This window comes from Toxorhynchites rutilus, chromosome 2, assembly GCF_029784135.1.
Source record: "Toxorhynchites rutilus septentrionalis strain SRP chromosome 2, ASM2978413v1, whole genome shotgun sequence".
Lineage (NCBI taxonomy): Eukaryota > Metazoa > Arthropoda > Insecta > Diptera > Culicidae > Toxorhynchites > Toxorhynchites rutilus.
This window is the reverse complement of record NC_073745.1, coordinates 118,563,022-118,586,223: the sequence shown is the minus strand read 5'-3', so window position 1 is coordinate 118,586,223 and position 23,202 is coordinate 118,563,022. Positions and strand designations below refer to the sequence as shown.

General features: G+C 39.5%; 1 protein-coding gene across 2 annotated transcripts; it reads right to left on the bottom strand.

The window, feature by feature from the left end:
• Positions 1-9,954: 9,954 nt before the first annotated feature.
• On the bottom strand, positions 9,955-21,828 carry LOC129771138 (spermine oxidase-like). 2 transcript variants are annotated; one of them, XM_055774525.1, is made up of 6 exons: positions 21,578-21,828; positions 21,325-21,523; positions 20,822-21,269; positions 19,966-20,765; positions 10,393-11,592; positions 9,955-10,329 (listed from the first exon to the last, which is right to left on the bottom strand). In XM_055774525.1, the coding sequence occupies exons 2-6, from the start codon at positions 21,495-21,497 to the stop codon at positions 10,050-10,052; spliced, it is 2,901 nt and encodes a 966-aa protein (XP_055630500.1). In that variant the 5' UTR covers positions 21,498-21,523; positions 21,578-21,828; the 3' UTR covers positions 9,955-10,049. The 2 variants fall into 2 exon arrangements, with proteins under 2 accessions (XP_055630500.1, XP_055630502.1); XM_055774527.1 differs by lacking the exons at positions 9,955-10,329; positions 10,393-11,592 and adding an exon at positions 11,696-11,921 and having other exon boundaries at positions 21,325-21,704.
• Positions 21,829-23,202: the final 1,374 nt, after the last annotated feature.

Genomic DNA, 23,202 nt, shown 5'->3' with positions numbered 1-23,202 from the left:
GTTTGCAGATCTATAGAAATGTCTTTTAACGTTAATTTTCACATATTCATTAATACTTTGTACATCGCGCCAAACCAATATAGTGGTTCTCAGATCTTCGTCAAAAGTTGTAATTTTGTTCTTTATCGCAAAACATTAGACTCGTATTTTTTTAATTTTTCATTAGGGTGCCCATTTCCATTTTAGGGTGATCCAAAAAATCATTTTTTCCACTTTTTCCCAAAATGACTTTTTTCAAAAATTTATAACTTTCGAACCACTTAACCGATTTAGATGATCGACACATCAAATTGAAGCCAATGAGTTTTAATTGAGAAATATTGAACTTGTAGATAATATGGATCCTATTTTCGTAATTATTGATTGTAGTCGTTTTTTAATGTTTTCATGGTTTTGGAATAGGGGGCACCATATTTTTTTATATTTTTTCTTGAAAGCTTAGAATTTTTTTTCATAAAATATCTTGATATCAGATATGCTATTTTTTCGTTTTTGAAATATGATTTTTCAAAACTAATCGATGGTTCGAAAAACAATTTTCCCCATTTTTCCCATTACAAAAAGTCATAACTTTTGAACTATTGGACCGATTCATATCATCGGTATATTAAATTGAAGCTTACGAGTAATTTTTCTTTGAAAAAATATTCCTTCTGCGAAAAAATTGAATTTTTGCTTTTGTAATTATTGATTCAGTTAGTTTTTCATAGTTTTCTCGGTTAAAGATAGGAGCGCTATATTTTTTTATATTTTTTATGGAAAGCTGAGGATTATTTACCTAGCATATCTCGATATCAAAGATGCTATAATTATCGTTTTTAAGTTATAATTTTGTAAATTTTACATTTAACATATTCATATGTGACTAAACTAGACCTATGCTACTAGAATCCAATCTTCCCGCAAGTGTGATATTATTGGCTTGGCTTATTGGCTTCAATTTAATATATCGATCATCTAAATCGGTGTATTCAAATTAATCAAATGTTATGATTTTTTGCAGAAAGTTATTTTTGGACAAAGGGGGAAAAATGATTTTTTGAACCACCAGTGAACTTTGAAAAATCATATCTAAAAAAACGAAAAAATAGCATCTCTGATATCGAGATATGTTATGTAAAAATTCCTCAGCTTTCAAGAAAAAATATAAAAAAATATAGCGCCAAAGTCATAAAAATGAAAAACGACTAAAATCAATAAATACTAAAATATAATTATTCTTTTCGCAAGTTAAATATTTTTTAATAAAAGGCTAGGTCATTAGTTTCAATTTTATATGTCGATCATTTAAATCGGTTCAGTGATTCAAAAGTTATTAATTTTCGTTTGTCATTTTTGGGAAAAAGTGGAAAAAATTGATTTTTCGGACCACTTAATAACTTATGTGTTGTAAGTGTGTTTAAATGTTTCAACGATCTACATATACATACATACACATACATACGCGTTGTTAATTTTTATAAAATTCATTATTTCTTCGTTGATATATTGGACATCCACCAAGGCTTGCGGTCTTGTCGTTGATGAAATTTATAAGAAAATGCAGTGTATACCATCCGCCATGCAAGGTTATACAAGTTTTAGATCACCACACGGCCATGAACCATGTCTGTGGTAACAATATCGAACAGTAACCCATATTTCGTCATAAGCAGACCCAAAAGCGAATGTAAATTGTTGAAAATAGAATGAAAATTTTTATTCGATGTTGTTCAAATACTTAGAAGACATAGTCCTGACCCTAACTTAACTATTTTCAATAAATCTCCTTGCATTTCAGCAAAACAATCTTATCTAGAACAGAAAATAATTATCAGAGACAATTTTCGTTCAAGATTTTTCCTTAACTGCATAGAATGCAATTTTTCATTAATTGTTTATAACCGTATGCTCTCTTTCGTCTGCAATGATGTCAGGGCAAAAGTACTTATGTGTATGAGTTCCAAACTTTATACACACCAGATGGGCCAACCAGAAAGACTGCCGGGCCGCTGGTTGAGTATCGCTGGTCTAACGTCATGTGTATTGATATAAACTAAATATAATAACTTTTCTGTATTAAAACTGTGGAAAAATGTCATATGGTGAGTCAAATATTTTTGATGTGATGGATAGAGCCTCTTATTTTTCAAAAACCTGTGAAATATTGTTATATCCAAAAAGTCTAAAACAAAAATAGAAAGTGTTTTACAGAAATGTCTGTAAATTTACAAACATATTTGTAAATCTGGCATCTCTGGTGGTCTGAGAATTTATTGCAAGAAATCGCTTGAAAACATGCATGAATTTGCTTGAAAATGAAGTAAATTGAGTCCGCACCACTTAGGTCAGCATACGTTCAACGAAAACGACCGGCAGGGTTTGTAGAAAAGAATAATTGACGGAGACGGACGGCTCGTTTGGTTTTCGTCTGGGCTTTGTGTCTCGGCTTTTGTTTTGATTTGGTTATACAGTAATTTACATCTACATCGACATTAAGCTAATTCAACAGATCTATGATGCAACACGTTTAATTAGACATTTTTACCTCTAGTTGGACATTTTTGTAAACATTGAGTTCAGAGCCCAAATTATGACCCCACATTGAAAGTCGCCACCAGTCGCAAATGTCCAATTACTGGTCAAAACCGACTCCAATGCGACACTGAATGGTGCCTGAGCATATCGCTTTATAAGTAACTTACTGTATTTTTTATGCCAACATATCTCTTAGCTCCAAATTTCGGAGTGAAAATCATTCGCGATTAGTTGAAAGAATTATTCTATTTATTATTATTATTATTGCATAAGGGTCGGACTACGGGGTTTAAGCATTTAAATAATTGAATTCAATGATTTTCATTGAATTTTTGAAAAATTTAGAACTGATTCTAGGCATGTTGACTTTGAAAGAGGACATTGCAATTTAAAATTGTTGTAGGTGGCGACACCATGAATAAAATTAAATAAATCATTCGTTTGGCATTTGACGTGACGGTGCTGGTGCAAGCATTGACTGCATGTGTGAATTGGTGGAGACGTTGACGGAACGTAGACGTTCTTCTCCGTAACGTGCTATGTGAATCGCACATTAAGTGCGATTCACATACAACATCCACGTCACGTTCACGTCCCGTCACGTCACGTTACGTCAGTTATTCTACCATGCAATTCTAATGAAAACATTCACATTCACCGGCGGCATAACAACCCGTCAGCGACCGTTCATCGAATACGACCGGCAGGATTTGTAGAAAAAAATATTTGACGGAGACGGACGGTTCGTTGGGGGTTTGTCTGGGCTTTGTGTCTCGGCTTTTGTTTGGATTTTGGTTGTATTCTTTATGCCAACATATCCCTTAGTTCCAAATTTCGGAGTCAAAATCATCATGATTTTCATTGAATTTTTATAAATTTAGTACTGGTTATAGGTATGTTGATTCGAAAGAGGGTATTGCAATTTAAAACTGTTGTAGGTGCCGACACCATGAATAACATTAAATAAATCATTCGTTTGACACTTGACGTGACGGTGCTGCTGCAAGCATAGACTGCATGTGTGAATTGGTCGAGGCGTTGACGGAACGTGGACGTTCTTTTCCGTAACGTTCTATGTGAATCGCACATTAAGTGCGATTCACATACAACATCCACGTTACGTCCACGTTCCGTCACGTCACGTTACGTCAGTTATTCTACCATGCATTTCTTATGGAAACATTCATATACACCGGCAACGTAACGACCCGTCAGCATACGTTCAACGAAAACGACCGGCAGGATTTGTAGAAAAGAATAACTGACGGAGACAGACGGCTCGTTTGGTTTTTGTCTGGGCTTTGTGTCTCGGCTTTTGTTTTGATTTGGTTGTACAGTAATTTATATCTAATTCGACATTAAGCTAATTCAACAGATCTGTGATGCAATACGTTTAACTGGAAATTTTTACCTCTTATTGGACATTTTTGTAAACATTGAGTTCGGAGCCCAAATTATGACCCCACATTGAAAGTCGCCACCAGTCGCGAATGTCCAATTACTGGTCAAAATCGACTCCAATGCGACACTGAATGGTGCCTCAGCATATCGCATGATAAGTAACTTACTGTACTTTTTATGCCAACATATCTCTTAGCTCCAAATTTCGGAGTGAAAATCAGTCGCGACTAGCTGAGAGAAATAGTCTATATATTATTATTGTTGAATAATGGTCGGGACTAGGGGGTTTAAGCATTTAAAAAATTGAATTCAATGATTTTCATTGAATTTTTCAAAATTTAGAACTGATTCTAGGCATGCTGATTTGAAAGAGGACATTGCAATTTAAAATTGTTGTAGGTGGCGACACCATGAGTAACATTAAATAAATCATTCGTTTGACATATGACGTGACGGTGCTGGTGCAAGCATTGACTGTATGTGTGAATTGGTGGAGACGGACGGCTCGTTGGGGTTTTGTCTCGGCTTTTGTTTTGATTTTGGCTGCATTTTTTATGCCAACATATCTCCCAGTTTCAATATTCTCAGTCATAATCAATTCACGACTAGCTTATAAAAACAGTCTATAGATTATTATTGTTAAAAAAGGGTCGTGAATATAGTTCAATGATTTTTCATTGATTTTTTTCAAATTTAGGACCCTAGAATCAGTCAGTCATGCTGATGCTTCGGATGGACATATATATTTTTTTTTAATGAAAGTGTTCCTCAAAGACTCTTTCATCACTCAGCACTTGATTTTTTCTCAATATTAGCCCGAAATCAACCATTCCATGCCAAACCGATATAGTGGTTCTCAGATTTTCGTGAAAAATTGTAGTTTTGTTCTTTATCGCAAAACATTAGACCCGTATTCTTTATTTTTTTCAGTAGAGTGACCATTTCCATTTTAGGGTTGTCCGAAAAATCAACTTTTTCCTCTTTTTTCCAAAAATAACTTTTTTCAAAAATTCATAACTTTTGAACTACTAAACCTATTCATATGATCAACATATCAAATTAAAGCCAATCCATTGATCTTTAGTACACCTGCAGAAAATTTGAAATTTGTTTTCGTTCTTATCGATTGTATTCGTTTTTCATTGTTTTCATAGTCTCGGGACCAAGGGCGCTATATTTTTTCTGAAAAGCTGGAGATTTTTCACATAACATATGTCGAAACCAGAGAGGCGTTTTTTTCATTTTTGAGTTGTAATTTTTCAAAGTTAACCGATTGTCCAAAAATCAGTTTTCACTTTCTTTCCAAAAATTACTTTTTTCAAAAAAAAAATTACTTTTGAACTATTAGACGGATTCAAATGATCGATATACCAAATTAAAGCTAGCCTTTTTTGAAAAAATTACACATTTGCTAATTAATTGAATTGATAATGTTCTAGGGCAACTATCCGAGGAAGCAGCCGAAGCTTCAAATAAATTTTATAGAAGGAATCGGGAAAGCTTTACGTTGAAGACATCCCGATTGAGGATCAATATTGATCTAAAGAATCGATTATTGATATCCATACATATCAACATTGAGGAAGAAACAAACGAAGAAAAAACCAGCTGTAAGCGGAGAAGTTCTGAACTTACTGAACATCGAGGAAGAGATTCAAGCTACTCATGATGCCGGTGAAGAGGATGTTCAGATTGAAGACTAAGTTCAGATGGAAGATGAAGAAATTCAGATTGACGACGGAGGTGAAGAAGAAGAATATGAAGGAGAAGCCGATGAAGACGAGGAAGGAGATGAAAACATGGAAGGAGGCGAAGTCGATATCTAGCGGTACATAAGAAGGCATTTTTTGAATTTTATTTTGCAAAACTTGCGAAGCTTTTTTCAATAAGAATCTCAAATTATGTTGCCAAATACTTATTATTCGTGATGTTTTTTTTTGTAATAAGTATATCTATCTAATCATGTTGTTGAATAGCTATTTGTGCACTGAGAGAAATAATTAGTAAATATAACGAATTTTTTTGGTAAATACTACCAATCTATAGTCATTTTCGACCGTACTAATAAACACATATGTCAAGCAGAACCATGATTCGGAAGCCCAATATCGGCTACATTTTCTCGCCGAAAATGCACGTATCAGAATTATATCCTTATTATACCTCCGTATTGCCTTATGGGAACAATGAAAATGGTTAATACGCGCTTTTCTCACCAGTTTTCAGATATGACAATATCCAAGCTTACTAATGTTATCGAGTAAAATATACAAATCTCTGGTAGGGATGCGGGTTTGTTGACAATATGTACAAAAAATTTGTACATTCTACTAATTTTGCATTACCAAATGTATTTGGTAGTTTTCGACCGAGGATTTTTCTAAGTGTGATGTTTTTTAAATAAGTATACCTATCTAGTTATGTTGCCAAATATTTGCACTACGCTAAAATTAAATAATATTTTGATCTCTAGTTTTGATTTTCGATCGTTCATTTAAAAATCACACATTATAAATCAAAAACGAGCAATCCGTCACAGCCACCCAGTGTTTGTATTTCGATCAATATCGAATGATACACAATGTGTCATGCAAGTAACCTCTCACGAATATATAACCAAATATGAGTGGATCATTCAGATACTTGTATGAATGACAGTAATTACTTGTGTTACACTAAATAAATCAAACAAGAGAGGAACGAAGACTGTTGATTGCATATCCGAACTGTACCAAACACCGCACACCATTTTCGAAGCCTGCATACAAGTTTGAACCGCATATATCGTCCCGTTCTACTATGTATAGCGAAAACCATTGCACAGACAAGTGCAAAGCAATAAATGATACATGAAAAATTACGTCATCATTCGGTCACCATTTGCGGAGAGCAACGGATGGGAAAAAAGCTAAAACGAGAGAGTTTTTGTTTCTCACTGGAGCGGTGTTGCTAGTAAAACTATGCGGTCTATATGAATATATATATTTCAAGGGATAGCAGCGTTGAAAATGGAAAATATAATCTGCCTTCCCTTCCCTTAGCTCCTATCTGTACTCTCTGGGACTTGAGCTACATTAGTTGAATATGAATCATTTGCTTTGCGTAGTCCGTATGATCATGCTGTTTCATGATGCATGGAGAGGTTCGATATGTATATGTTAGTGACAAAGAAGAAATGAAACCTTCTGCACCGAAAGCGTACATGATGGTTTTGCTTGCGTGCTGGTGTATCATGAAGTGCGAGCCGATGCAGAGTTGTCTCGTTCTCTTTTGTGTCGTGATTTGTAGCACGTAACACCAAAAGAATGTCGCTGGGGGAAATGATTTCTGAAAGATCATATAACGAAAGCGATTTTTTCAGTGAATGGATCAATTAGTAAACACTGCAGCCACCAGCGCGGGATTTCTCAAAGAAGTGCCGATTTGGTAGTGCCCTCCATCATGACGCGCACTTCGTCAAAGCTACTCTCGTAAGGTGTGCACCGATTCGATGACGTCTTCCTTAACGCTCGCAGTGTTCCCTGGATGGACCACGATCAGGCGTTGCCAGGCAGTCGGGAGTTGTCAGCACGCTGGTCGGCCCTCCACTTCCGCTGTAGCACGGACATAATGTGTACGATTGCGCTGTCCACTTCATTCCAGGTGTCCTTGTCACGACACATTTTTCCACGATATTCCCAGCATGCAAGGCAGACAGATCCACTCGCCTTTAAGTGAATCTGGGACATACGAATCCACATCCTATTCCTGCTACCACTTCGAAACTGATTGTACTCTCGCTGTTTTTCGGATATCGCTGGTTTCCTCGAGTCTATAGCATTCGCCTTCTTTCGCAAGGCTGCTGCCAAACGGAATCATGCAAACGATAACGCATACCGCTTCCAACGAGATCGTCCGGTATGCGCTCGCAACTCGCAACGCCATGAGTCGAAACATATGGTCCAATTTTCTGAAGTCTTTCGAGAGCCGCAGGCCGTACAGCTAGAATACGCCTTTTGTTACTGCAGGGTCCAGCGTTGTTCGACATTATCCTCGCTATCGCGCTGATAGACTTCTGCCTTATCGCAGGCGTAGTCGACGTGGTTGTTGAAATTCAGCTGGTCGTCGATGATAACTCCCAAGTACTTCAACGTACGCTTGGAAGTTATCACGTGTTCCCCGACTGTGATTTCCGCCCGCGGCACGGCTTTGCAGTAACAGTACTTCCGTTTTGTTCTGAGCAATCCGCAGTTCCACTGCTTGTATCCAGCTCTCTACTGTGACGATGGACTCGGTTGCTAGCCGCGTTTCGCCTGTCACTGTTAGTGCGACGTCCTCCGCGAAACCCACGACCTCCAAACCTTTGGAAAGCTTCAATGTCAGCATTCCGTTGTACATACCGTTCCAAAGCCAGAATAGAGCCTTGTGGTAATTCCGCCGTTATCTTCATGGATATCTGTCCTCTGCTCGTCCCAAAGACTAGAACGCGGTTCTGGAAATACTCCCTAGGATTCTGCACAGGTACCCAGGAACCTTCATACAGTGAAAGAACTCGGGTCCCACTTAGCGTTATTAAACGCATTCCTCACGTCGATCGTTACTACTGCGCAGTGTCGGTGACCCTCCAATTTTGTTTTGACGACTTCTCAACCTTTCCGATCATCATCCGGACAGCATCAACAGGGGATTTGCCATCCCGGAAACCGAACTGCATTTTTGACAGACCATGGTCACTCTCCGTACATTTCGTCAGCCGGTTGAGGATAATCCTCTCCAAGAGTTTTCCGAGCGTATCCAGCAGACATATAGGCCTATATAATGTTGGTACTCCCGGAGGCTTTCCTGGTTTCGGCAGCAACGTATACATCTGTATCTTCCATTGTTTAGGAAAGCAACCATCGTCTAGGCATTTCTGTAGCACTGTCCTGAAAATGTCCGGGAACACCTGTATCGCCGCTTTCAAGGCCACATAGAGGATTCCGTCGGGGCCGAACGCTTTTTCCACCTGCAGTCTTTTCGCCACTACTACCAGTTCCAGATTCTCGGGACATGATACGGCGGGCGTCACTGGACCTCTAATCTTCGCCATCACGACACGATAAGCATCACTACATGGGATTGCGTCTGCATCTCGGCACAGCTCGTTAGCAGTTCGATTTGCTCAGTTTATATTCCCATTTCAAGGCGGCTCTTGCTTCTCGGTACACCGTACTACGCTCCTCTCTGTCAGCACTGTTCCTAGCCCGTTCTTCTTCTGGAAGCGAAGGTTGCGGAGTTTTTCGTTCCACCTGTAAGCTGGATGTCTTTTTTTTCGGTTCTATTTTTCTCGGCATGATTGTGTCGCAAGCCTTCACCAGTAGCTTTGTCAACTTTTCTGTATTCCTGTCCGAAGCTCCGCTATCTAGACGAAGTGATTCAACGAAAAGGTCCGTGTCGAAAGCATTCGTCTTCACAGCTTATTGTCCTCCGTACTATGGAGTGGTTTCATTGACCGATTCTATACCGGATCGCCTGGTGATTACAATCCGTGTTCGCCAACAACGACGGGCTGCAAAAGGTAACGTGGGTGATGGATTCGCGGCTATCTTTCCGGAAAGTGCTGGTGGTACCTTCGTTCAAGAACGACACTTCCAGCTTTGCGAGAGCTTCCAGTAGACTGTACCTTCTTACGTTGATACATCTACTTCCCCACTCCACGCGTTGAAGTCGCCTCCAATGACTATCGGTTTTCTACCGATTAGTTCCGCTGTCATCGCGTCTAGCATCTGGTGAAACTGCTCGGTTGTCCTTCTCGGAGGTGCGTAGCAACTGCACATACAGATTCCATTAATTTTGACGGTTCCGAAGCCTTCATATGAACATCCAACCACTTCCTGGATAGGATGTCTGCCCATAACAATAGTATACGCTATTCAGCATGGTTCCAGACACTTAGGAAGCGATTGGTCTTTGAGGGTAAGAGCTTTTGAAATAACCTGACAAGACAGAAAGATGGAGCGTTCGAATTTCAATAAGCCACGCTGTCGATAGTTTATTTTTTTCTAATAATGCCCGTAGGCTAAAAGTTTATGTTCATCATTGCAAAATTATAATATAGAAAATGGCAATCACAATGTTTTGAGCGATATTAAGCAGTTGTTTTAAGTACTCATTCATAACAATTTTCTGGCTTGATCCATACCGGACAGAAATGCGCCGTGAACCGTAGAGAAATACTTCTCGTGACAGGCCTCACCTGCGAACTGTATACTAGCAGATTTCTCTGTGGTTCCCGAGCTCACCACGTCGGGAAGAAGTTCTCCTGAAATAGGATCATACTTATCGCACACAAGCATCGCCTGAAGACTGTCCAAAAAGCCTGGCTCGTAGTCACAGTTAACAGATGTGTAGCTGTAGGACCCTCGAATGTGATCATTTGAGTGCCAACGAGTGCTGGGTGTTATAAAAATAGGTTGATGTCAGTATCATTTAACTCCGAACTGCGAGATAGCTTACCAATAGAAACTGATCGGCTGCGGCACTTTTTTATTGGTGAACTTTTCCAGTATGAAAACACAGTCGTTCACGATTTGTTCATCGGTTAGATCCTCCATTTCCAGTGCCCCATAACTTCCAATCCATCCTAGCAATGTGTTCGGGGGACCTGGATGAACTACATCAAACCCAGACAAGTATCTAGTCCAATGTGAATTTTTCCTCAGACTGTTCCTCCAAACTAGCTGAATTCCTTCGGCGTCGCCCCACCAAGCAGATTCGAACTGCAGGAAAATTTTATCGATTGTTCCGAAGCCTATGTTCCGGATGGATCTTTTGTAAGGTTTGGGTATAGCTGGCTGGAATAGTTTATTCAGATTTGCCTTTAACACTCCCAGAGAAAATGTTACAATCAGATGTTTGCAGTTGTACACAGTACCATCGACGCATTTGACGACAATTCGAGAACGCAAATCTTTCCAACGAATTTCACATATTGCTTTATTGTAGATAATCTTATCGTGCCCTATGTCATCTATCAGACAGTCGACAAGTTCTCGAAACCCGTGTTTCATATTAATATGAGCCTGGCAGCTCTCTCCATTGAAGGAATAACTTCCCCATAGTTTCGCGGAAAGGTCTGATAAGGCTAAACAGGAGTTGTCTATGATTTGGAAACGGATATGCCAATCCAATAGTTGTCTAGCCTCTTCATGTTCCTTCGGAGGAAAACTGTCTTTCAACTTGTTCGTAAAACGATCCTCTAAAAACGCTTCAATCGAGCTTGGAAAACGCTCACACTGCTTCTGAGCGAACCCTTCGCATTCCTCCAGCATTTGGCCGATTGATAAATCAACTTTCTTCACTAGAAAGTCGTTGATTCGGTATCCATCGTCCCTCAGAAATACACCCAATCCTTCCTCTGATAGTTCATCTCTCAGTAGATCATTCTTCTGCGCAATATCGTGTAGTTTATTTTGTCGGCCGTGTAACCATTGTGCACCGGCATCAACAATAGTTTTATCATTTGCGGGCTTACCAAGTGTTTTCATATTCACCGTACATACTCTACCGCCAGCAATGGATTGTGCTTCCAGTATGGCAAATGTTTTGCCCGAATCGCGTAATACTTGAGCAGCTCCGAGACCGGCCATCCCGGCGCCTAAAATTAGTACATCCACATATGCCTTCGGGCCTTGTTCGATCTGATTTGCAAGCAACCTAGAAAAAAATTGATTCAGGTATAGAGCCTTACCCCTTCTGGATCGTAGGACGAAAGCATCAGGGAAAGGAAATTTCAAAAGATACTCAGTTTTTTGGAGCATTTCTTTAGGAGCACGTCTTCTGTTTTTTATTGGGAAGATTCGTTTGGATGGAGATAAAGCTTAACATAGAAAAACTTATTGAAGCTGTAAATCGAATGTCGCCTTCTCGGAATATCCAAATACATAATACAGTGGTAAAACAATCGCAAGGTACGCGCGTAAAAGCAGGTTTTTATTATCTTTTTTAATTGTATATCAAACACGTCTTTTTAGAGATGTGCTTTCCTATAAATGAGAGAAAAGAAAAATAACGTAAGAAACATACATGCAAGAAATAAGCCAGGAACGCAATTCGCAAACGGAACTGAACACAAATTTACAGATTGAAACTAGTTTTTTTTGAAGCTACGGTGAATGTTCGAAGATCGTTGAGCATTATCAAGTGGGACTCAGGATAAAACTTTATTAGAAGAAAATGTGCTGTATTTTTGTAGTTTCAAGATACAATATGATTTTGCGTTTTTTTCCTCTCGAATGAAAATTCGAACTTCGAGCTCGATACGTGTCATCGACTTCTGCACAAGTACTGGTCAACCTCATCGGCTGCTTTTTCCAGTATTCGGCCATCGATGTAGCATTTTAACCATTTTCTACCCATCTCAGTTCAGCTTTGAGGACATCTCAATACAATCCGATTGGACGAAATTGGGGGCAGTTTCGGATGCTCACATCTTTCTCAATGAGGTCTACTCTCTTATCGCTGTTGCGTATTCTTACTGTAGTGGCAACTCGCCAAATCCATCCAAAAATTGACGGGACCCCGGTGTTAGGTCCCACCAATTAATATATAATATATAATAATAGCAATATACGTTTTTGCAAGCATTCGTTGATGTATAGCTTTACGTACATATTGTTGATTGTAATGAAAATCGGAGTCTTTCGGCCACAACTATAGTTGAACATGTATTTAGACAAATTAAAATAAATCAAAAAACAGAACTTGCACAATTGAACGATCTAACAGATTTATCAGAAGGGTTGTTGTGCCCATACATTGTGCTATGGCGGTTAACTTCAAATAAATCTTACGCTCACTAAGTTGACGGAAAGGTGCGTACAAGTTAATATTTTGCAGAAGAGAAGAACAGCCTATGTTACCAATGGTGAGGTCAAATACAAACAGTCTCTGAAAGTTACTACGTCTTTCGGCTAGAGTTTCAAAATCAATGAGTCTACACCGACTTCGTTAGTCCGGCAAATTTGTTAGATCATTCCATGGAAGTTGTCCAAGAGCATACCGAATTAAGCTGCCCTTTCCATCCGAATACTCTGGACTACATGATAAGACGACTATATGGGAGCAGCATACTCCATGGTGCTTCGGACAGTCGAACAGTATAGTGCCTGAAGAGCGTATGCATCGATGAAGCCACTTATACTGCGTTGGATAAACCCAAGGGCTGCAAAGACCTTTGCGGTTGTCGCGCTTACATGTTCGTTGAACCGGAGTTTGCTATCAACCGTGACCCCTAGATCGCGGATAGTTTCTACATGTATCAGAACCTCTGAGTGGATGGAATATTGAAAATCTGATCGGGATTGTCGGCGGAAAAACGAAATTAATTTTGCACTTTTTGATGTTAAGCTCCATCCCGTTCTCAGTATACCACCGAGAACTCGATTCCAGCCGGAAGCCGGATCATTAATAAGCAATATGAATATCAGCGGTCCAAGAACGTTACATTGATGAACGCCTGACGTGATGGAGAAATCCGAGTGAAATCCATTCAATTTGACAAACGCTCTCCGGTCAAATATATTTGAATTTGGAATTGCCAGTTCAGAGGTACCTTGTCGAACGCCTTTGAAAAGTCGAAGTATATGGCATCCATCTGGTTTCGTTTCTCAATTTTCGAGCACACGAAACTCAAGTGAACATCATGTTGGTGGTTGCGAATCGCTTCTTTACGAGCCACTGTTCGAAGTGGTCGCGTTTTAAACGCCTGTAGTGTTTGCCATTTCCAAGTTAATTTTTTTGACGTAGGACTACATCTAACATTAAGGGTGCCAAATTAGGAAACCGGTCACGTTTTTATGAAATAAAGTTAATGTTAATAACTATTTTTGCTGCGGACAGATTTTAACGATATCAATATCAATCGGATTGGAAATTTTCTAAGATTTGTTTGGTATGCTATACATTACAATCCCAAAGTCTGTATATGGTTTAAATTGATGAAAATTGGACGCGTTCCCATTTTCTCATATATTTTTTCTGTCCATTTGTGTGCTTTCCCGAACAGAGCTATCAATAACGGGTAACTTATGCAGCCGCTAGAATAGAAACAGTTGGAGACGAATGAATCGTTGGATTTAAAGGGGCTGATTCTCGAATACACTTCACGGTGAAAACGAAATGCACGGCACACCATTGAACTACTTTCCACGAGTTAGTGATGCGTCATAGATAATAGTGGGTTTTCAGGCAGAATGAGCACTATTCAAATAAAACTTAACAAAGAAAATTAACTTCTCCGTTTCAAATTAGTGTTCAATGTGAATGGAAAACTCTGTTTTCTTCATGTGGTAAAATAATCTCATACAAACATTTCATCTGAAGATAATTTGTTCTTATAATGATAAGTTTTAGTGGGAAAATATTTTCGTATCCAGATGTCGACACCGTAGTGTTGTCATCGCGGATACACCTCATTTCGTTTTCACCGTGAAGTGTATTCGAGAACCAGGCCCAAAGTCTCCGTAAATAATGAAAAGAAGACGAAGAAGAATAGAAATAATGAAGGGGGATAGCGAAAAGAGAATATTCGCGAAGTAAGTAGGCAGTCGCTATTGTATAAGTATTGCATCTCCTCTGAGTGAAATTTTCAGAGCCTTTCTGTGCTCGAAACAACAAAGGTAAAGGTCGCTTATTCTGCTCGTTTTGTGTTTTATGTTTCCCCTCGAGCTGTGAACGCTAGCGGAACTTTTTACTAAAAAGTTATTTATGAACTTTCGACGTATTCGCAAATAATACCTGAAATGATAAACCAAAAAATAAAAAAATAAAAAGATTGCATAGTCCTACGTCCTAAGCGGTCGTGTCTCGGATACAACCCCTCGATTTTTTTTATTTGCGATATTCAACTTATTGGACGAAAGGATAAAGAAGTGCTGAGAAAGCGTTTTGCGGACAATCGAAGTAAAACTTGAAGCCAAAACAAGGAATTTCGGTACGAAAAAGAATTCAACCACGAGGACTCCATATTGGGAAAGGGAGAAGAAAACATATCCTAAAAATGAGCGGAGCGAAAAAACCACCAGACAAGTTCAAATCAAATTTTCAAAAAAAAAAAAAATCAAAAATGAGGACATGGATCTGAATAGCGATGCTTAGTGGCTCAACAGGAAACTCAGTCCCAGCAGAACAAAACATTCACAAATGTGGTGCATTCGGATGTGGATACACGTCCATACAGACTATTCATGGAGCTACGGAATAATGATGATGGACAAAAAGTAAACAAGTTTGCGGTTGGATAAACACTATGGGCCAGTTGGAGCAGTATATAACGGATATGAAACAGGTAGAACGAAACCGTATATTTTGTTCGTGATAAACAAAAGCACGACGTGCTGCTATAAAGCATATGTACCCCAACACCTGGTCTGTGTGTAGTCGACGGAATTCCGACGGACACATCGGAAGATGGAATAATCAAGACGGGTCTATGGTACTAGGTGAGGCCGTTTCGTCACTAAGTTGGGTAGGGGAGCGGTATATGAAAACAGTACGGAAGAAAGCAGAAGGGGAATTATTTCCTTGAAGCGTGAGACAGACTGATCACGAGTGAGCTTGGGCACAAGCGTATTGTGTTTTGTTACCAACAAAACACAGTAGACTTCCAATATGGCTGAAGAGTGGTTTTAGCAAGTTGGCCCACCTTAGGATATACTTCTACGCGCCTTGGGAATAATGAGAGATATTCTGAGTGACGTTCCAATTGTCAGCGTGAAACGCCTGTTCCGATATGTTTATTTTGACGTAGGACTACGTCTAACCTTTCAATATAAGGGCCCATTTCAATATTTCAATGTGAAAAAGTCTTCAGTTTTTAAACGTTAATACCTCTCTCATTAATTGATGGATTTTGATTCCTAATACACGAATTGATAGGAAATATCCTCAGCAATTTGTTATATGCTCTACATTACGATTTTTCAGTTCATGTAAAGAACAAATTGATGAAAATTGGAAGAAAGAAATCCCTACTCTCCCATACATTTTGTATAGAGGCGGTCGCTACAACGTAGACTATATGACTATATAAAGAAAGCGATGGTGGTACTTGGTCTTTCATTCTTCGTGTGGACACAGACTGGACAACATCGTTGCTGGACAAGCTGGATGGCGAGGGATCGAGTGCCTTTCCCAAGGCAATGAGGGTGGAGGTGTAGTGCAGGAGTAAAGTAAAGTTTGACAAGGGCCTTTTTCAAGGCTAGAGACGAATGAACTGAAAAAAGTTTATAGTCTCTATAATCCATTACCTACCTACCTGCTTGGTCCAATTCTATTGACGCACGCCAAGCAGGGAAGACGTATATTGCTGATTGCAGATTGAGTACACGAGCAGATTGAGCACAAGATGTCGAAGCATTTGCAGATTGTTTATGCAATGCGATATCGCAAAAGGAAGAGGGAAAAGTCTCTGATGAGATGTGAAGGGGAGCCAAATCGTCAACCGAGGTGTATTGAAATCGGTGGAAGCGTCGCCTCCGGTGGAGGAGTGCTCATCGTCTTCCGAGGAGTGATGGAATTGGGCTTTCGATTGCATATAATGCTGGTGGGTGTTTTGGAAAACTTACATAAAAAAGTTAGCTACCAGAGTTTTCCGAATATTTTCCGATTTTCTCTTCACTATATTGATACAGTAAAATAAAAACGGATCAAATCGGACCATTTCTTCCTCGGGTTTTTCGCCGTCTCTTTCTGAAGCCACGACACTATCCGCTGATTTTCATCGCCTTTCGGCTCAGTTTCGGCCCAGCAACTATTTCAAACAGGATGAACAATTCATTGTATAAGTAGTATAATTTCATGTGAAGGTGTTGTCATCAGGCTGATATCCGCATATGCTACAGCCGAGGCACTATCACAGATCTGCTCGATTCGTGTGAGAAGTGGATTTAGGTATAAAGCGAACAGCATCATAGACAGTGGGTCGCTCTGTCACACCGATATTTCAATCGGGAAGCTGTGTGAAGAGCACCATTTATTAGCAGCCGAGACGTAAATCGTAGATGATTATTAGGGATGCGTGAGTGAAAATCGGATATCATTGCGGGAGTTATGTATCGTTAGGCAAGGAGCTAAAGTATCACAATATTTCTTTTCAACACAAGACAATGCAAGGATGTATTCCATGTGGGCCACCATAAGAAAAAAACACAAAAACACAACACCAAAGGTTGTTTCAAGAACCACCAACATGTTCATAAAGAATAAACAGTAAACTAATTCATTTTCCAGGTAGAAAAGTAGGTATTCACACGGAAGAAATATATTTAACAAAGACTGTCCCCTTTGTATGGCCCTACGTCACTCCGGTTATGTCCCCGACATTACCCACCCGTCTTTTTTATTTATTTTGACTTAACGTCTTTACAACATGGCCTGATTTACAAATTTTCACCAATTAACTCGGTTCGTGGCTATCTCTCTTCAATTCCGCGGACACCCCGTGCTCACCATGTCATGCTCCACTTGGTCTAACCACCTTGCTCGTTGTGCTCCTCGTCGTTTTGTACCAGCCGGATTCCCGATAAACACCATTTTTGCAGGATAGTTGTCCGACATTCTTGCAACATGTCCTGCCCAGCGTATCCTTCCAGCTTTGATCACTTTCTGGATACTGGGTTCGCCGGTGAGTCACGTGAGCTCGTAGTTCATCCTTCGCCTCCATACGCCGTCCTCCTGTACACCGCCGAAGGTCAAGACTTGTTCGGATCAGCCAAAGAAACATATCAAGCTGGGAACAAAGAGAATGCGCCAAGACGAAATGCAAAATGTGAAACCAACAAATACAATGAAGACTACAACCGAACGTGACCAAGCCCTCGGCAAAGAATTCTGAGCGTTAAGGATGGAGTGGCGTTGTACAATCGGAACAGTGGAACCGAGAAGGGGAAATGGGAGAATTTCATGCGGGAAGAGCGCATGAAAGCTGAATGGACGGCTAGCCAAAACACCAAGGCGTCATTGACGGCTTACTATACTGACTTTCTCAGTCAGTTGGGCAATCAAGAATAAATTCATGAACTGTATGAAAGGATATTTGAAAGGCTTTCCAGTCATTTCATTCGAAGATCCATCTGGGTATGCGATTCGTGAGCAGCGCCGGTGGAAAGGTGGATAGGTTCCACCCTAACCTATCCCCCATGTTGAGACTGATTGCTGAATAGCTGGTACCTCTACGGAAAGTATCAGGGCCGTCAATTAAGACCAAGAGCGCCAACACGTCCAAGAGGTCGACGATGATATCCCCCCTCCGTCTGGTGTTTGCATTCCCCAGTGAAGTCCTCCAGGTCTTCTAACGCCTTAAGCAGCTTCCGTCGTAGTTCCGGAATTGTGCCATACGGCAGATATATACAAATGATGGTCACCGGAATCGGGGCCTCGATTTGAACTGATATTATTGTCAGATCAGTGGAAATTTGTTTTCGTAAATGGGGATTGTTCTTCTGGACACCCAAAGCAACGGAGTGTTGCAAAAGTGTCTGCCAGTGGAATTTACCCATGATAATTCTCTGGATGTTTGTTGGGGAAACTCGGTTATGTTATTGTGTTTATGTAGTTATGTTTTGTAAATAAATTTATATGTGTTTTATTTATGTGTCATTTGTAACCATTGATTCTCATGATTTGTATACCAATCGAATCGGAAATTCTCTAGGATTTGTTTGATATGCCATACATTACAATTCGTTAATCTCTAAATGGTTCAAATTCATGAAAACTGGAATTTGTTCTACCGATTTGTGTGCTAACGCTGCCCGTATTTTGAATGCTTATAACTCGAACATTTCTTAACAGCTCGGACAGATGTTTGCATCAATTGATAGGAAATATTTCCACGCATCTATCACAATTAAGAAAATGTTTTTTTTTCATGAGATGAACAATTAAATAACTGTACAATGTCAAGCGTTATCTAAACGCTCTAACTGCCAAGTTTTGATTGGCCCGATTTACAGTTTCCCTAACACATACTTCAAAATCGATGTACCTGTGCAAATCTGTGCAAGTCGGGAGTATTTTTTTTCCACCGAGCTGTGTTTCCCTAACACGCACTTCAAAATGAATGTGTCTGGGGGAATCCGTTTTGCAAATACATGCAAGTCGAGGTATTATTTGGTGTTGAGTACTTTTGTACTCACTTGTCTTTGTGCAGACCGTAATATGTCTTCCTAAAACGTACTTTTAAACTGAGAAGTCTGGGAAAATCGTCATTTCAGATACTAGAGGCGAATGAACTTTCGCGGTTCTAGAACTACGGAAACATCATATGTGCAATAATTTCAGAGGGAAATGTAAAATACAATGATTGTTTAACAATTCTTCCGTTCACATATTTTGGTAGTCCTTGGCATCATATCAAACGTAAAAGGGCGTTCGTTAAATTTATTTGTAACGAAGAACATAATCTATTACAAAATTTTCGATGCATTCTAAAATATTACTCGAAGTGGTGAACAAGTGGATTGCATAATATAATTGCGTAGTTCTGCGTCGAAAATATGCGGTCGTGCTCTAGATACAACCCCTTACAATTTTCTATTAATAGTTTTATGTTCAATGATTTGTTCTCAACGAAACCTTGTGGCAATGCCGTCGATGAAGAGGCGGGGTTGAAAATCTCTCAAATAAAGAATTAAAAAAACAAACCAAAAATGAATCTTTCGAACAAATGTTGACTGAAAGTTGTATTTAGTTGTTAGCATTTGTACTATTGATTTTATCTGATTTATACGCTTTATATATTTCACTAGAAACTTCGTACTGAATAAAATGTTGTAAAAATGCTTTGATCAGTTTCATTATAAACGAAATAATTGGATTTAAAACCATTTTCTCAAATACTTCATTCAGTACTGAAAAATATCATTATTTTTTCTCATGACAAACCCAACACTGCAGAACGATCTTCTTTTCCATTCACTGATCAGTTGATAGATACAGCTACAAATTTCGACATCACGTAATTAAAAGAATCTACACACAACGCAACAGAAGCCTTCTTCGAAGTAATTCAACAAGATCACAACATACCTGTTATACAAATTTACCAATCTATCCGCCTCGCGCCATCCGGTCTCGATGGCACCATGAACCGTGGAGTAGTAGTGATTGTGGGTTGCTTCCCCCGCAAACTGTACCACCGGTATCCCACACGCATTGGTCAATGGAAGCGCCAAGTGCTCCGCCGTTGTGTTCAACAAATCCGTCGTTACCGAACGGAAACTGTAGGACCCTCGGAAGTTGGGATTGGAGTACCACCGGGACCGTTTAAACGACACTGGCTCTGGGATGGAAGAATTATTCAAAAATTTTCTCAACAAATAAATGCACCCTTTGCGGACATCCTCGTCATTACTGCGTTCCATGCGACGGGCATTTTTGCCGGAAATCCACCCGCACAGAATGTTGGGTTGGTAATCTACCACATAAAAACCAAACACATCCTCCATCCAACTGTCCCGCGAAGCTCGAATACCCTCCAGATCGTCGGCCTTCCAGAGCAGACTCAGTCCTTGCCAGTCCTCTGGCCAGAATGGGCGTTCAAACTCGAGAAACATTTTATCGACCGTGCCGATGGAAAGTCCCTGGATGGCATTCTTTTTTATGGCAGGCAATGCAGGAGTGAATAACGACTCGTGTCGTTCCTTCAACACTCCTAAGGAAACGGTGCAAATTACGTGATCCGCGTCATACACGCTATTATCAGCACATCGTACCGAGACGATGCTATCGGGGCCAGAGTTCCAGCATATACTCGAAACTGTTTTGTTCAGGTGAGTATAGTATTCTAAATTTATAGAATTGATTGCATCGGGAAGTGGGAAACGTTTCTAAAATCGAAAAATGTGAGCGTAAATCAAATGTGAAAAAACGCTAATTGACTTACCATCATGATGTCTAAAATAGTTTTATAGCCTTTATCTCTCCAATTCAACAAGCTATCGCCTTCACATTCCCAATAATGCAGGTACCCTGGGCCGGATGTGTCGAACCAGCTGTCGGAAGCCTCAATTGAATTCTCAAATTTGTGATAAAACTCTAAAAACTGATAGGCAGTCTCATGATCGATGATTGCATATTCCGGATCCTTCAATGCCGCTCTGAACTTGTCCATTAGGAAAGCGCCAAGGGAACCCCGGTAATGTTTCAATTCATTTTTGTGCGAGTCCATAATTGTCCCCACTAACATCGTCAGCTTTTCGCTTTGTTCCGACGGAATCTGTTCGCCGTCCGACCTGGTCAGTACGAAGGTTTTGAACTTCGCCGAGTTGGAATCGAACACGTCGAACTTAGAGCCCATCTCATAGCAAACATTGTTCACTTCTCCATGGCACCTAGAATTCACAGTTCAATATTTTGCGAAGAATGTGTGAAATTACCATTTCAAACCATTGCGCTCCCAAATCCACCACATTCGCGGCGAACTGAGTTGTATGAATTCTGCCCCCGAAGCGGTCCTCCGCTTCAAGAATCGTTAGGTTCCGGTACCCCTTCTCGAATAATCTGGTTGCGGTGGCTACTCCAGCGGCTCCAGCACCAATAATTAATATCCTGGGATTCATTACACTGTTGATTATTGCAGCTTTCCCTAAAACCGATCTGATTATTTTGTTGCACCAGCTGTAATCGCAATAAAAATCACGGTGGAATCAAATTCGCAAATTCACATCGTTTAACGAATAGAGTATATTTTCCTTTCGACGAGATAAGATTACATCTTATCAAGTGGCAAAATAATGTTGATTAAAAACAGGTGTGCGGTGCAGGGATGTCAGGTTATTTTTCAAATTCGCATTGATGACATTCGCGGAGTGAATGGAATGGAACTTTTAAAATACAAATTATGAATGAAAATCGACTTTCATTGATTTTCATTATGAATTAAAATCATCTTTCATTCTATGTAGATGAATATATTTCTTTACTGTAAATGGTAAGAAAATTTCATGGAGAACCGATAGAAAACAGTTTTGATCCCAAACTCGAATGTCGCCACCAGACTTCAACACTGTACCTTTGTCATCGCGGATCAACGTAAATAAAAAAACAGGTATATTACATCGCTTGCGTGGTACACATACTTTTTTTAATGCTCTAGTTCAGCGCACCTATGTCTAATCAGGTATACAAATCAACCTCTAGTGTTTTATTTGGTACGTATTCAGACCTTTTCTGGATTATAACACTTACAAATATTGTGAACATCATGCTTGTACACCATTTGGATCAAATTTTGGTTTTTTACACAACGTATCCAAAAATCAGATATGTGTTTTTTCGTTTTTAAGTTATGATTTTCCAAAGTTTTTTAGTATGTGGTAATCAATACAGTATCACTGAAAGTCCAATCGAATTGACCGATAGTAAAGGTGAACCAATCAGTCTCGTCCACAAAATTAAAAGGGTCAAGAAACGATCAATCAGCAACAGATTTTAACCTTTCCATTACCGATCCCCTCAGACGGTATTTAAAAAATTACTATCACCAATTTAAATTTCTGAGTGGGTTATGTAATATTTGCCTTATATCCTTATTAGTGGCTGAGTGGCTATTCGGACATGAAAGCATCTAAAAGAGTATTCTTGATGTTATTGTTTCGCATATTAATTCCTGGTATGTAGTGTCCATTTTGCGTGTATCAGACTACCAGATGTCATCCCTTCAATTTAGTATCTCATAAATCAGTTGTAGATAGTTCGAGAAGCAAAACCGCAATTTAAATTCATGATAGTTCCACGCTTCAACTTACCCCGCTCTACAGGACAAGTTAAAACTGTTCATATGAAAACTGAACATTTTCAAAATTGATATTTTCCGAAACATCCAGTGTGCATCACTTTCCTCACAAAGATAACTTTCAAGCTGAACATCAAAAAAATCGTTTCAGCTTGCCCCGGTGTACCTTACAGCAAACGAAACATTTTTCTCAGTTGCATTTAATCACTTTTTCTCCAGTGTCTTATGTTATTTTTGATTCACTCAATCAACGGCAATTTTCATTTTCATGTGCATGTATTTTTTCTGAAAGCTTTATGATAATCCATGCTCAACGATATTGAAGATCGTTTTTTTCTGTAAACATGGTAAATGGAAAACCCGTAGTGTTGTAGCACGGTACCGGTTTGAGTATTTGGAAGCCCCTCGTTTCTTAGTTTTGAAGTTCAGATTCAACACAAACTCGGTTGTGTTAATCTGAGCTTCTCCTTCTGTATTTGTTTGGATGAATGGCTGAGCGAGCGCCTCTCCTCTTTTGGTATTTGAGCGAC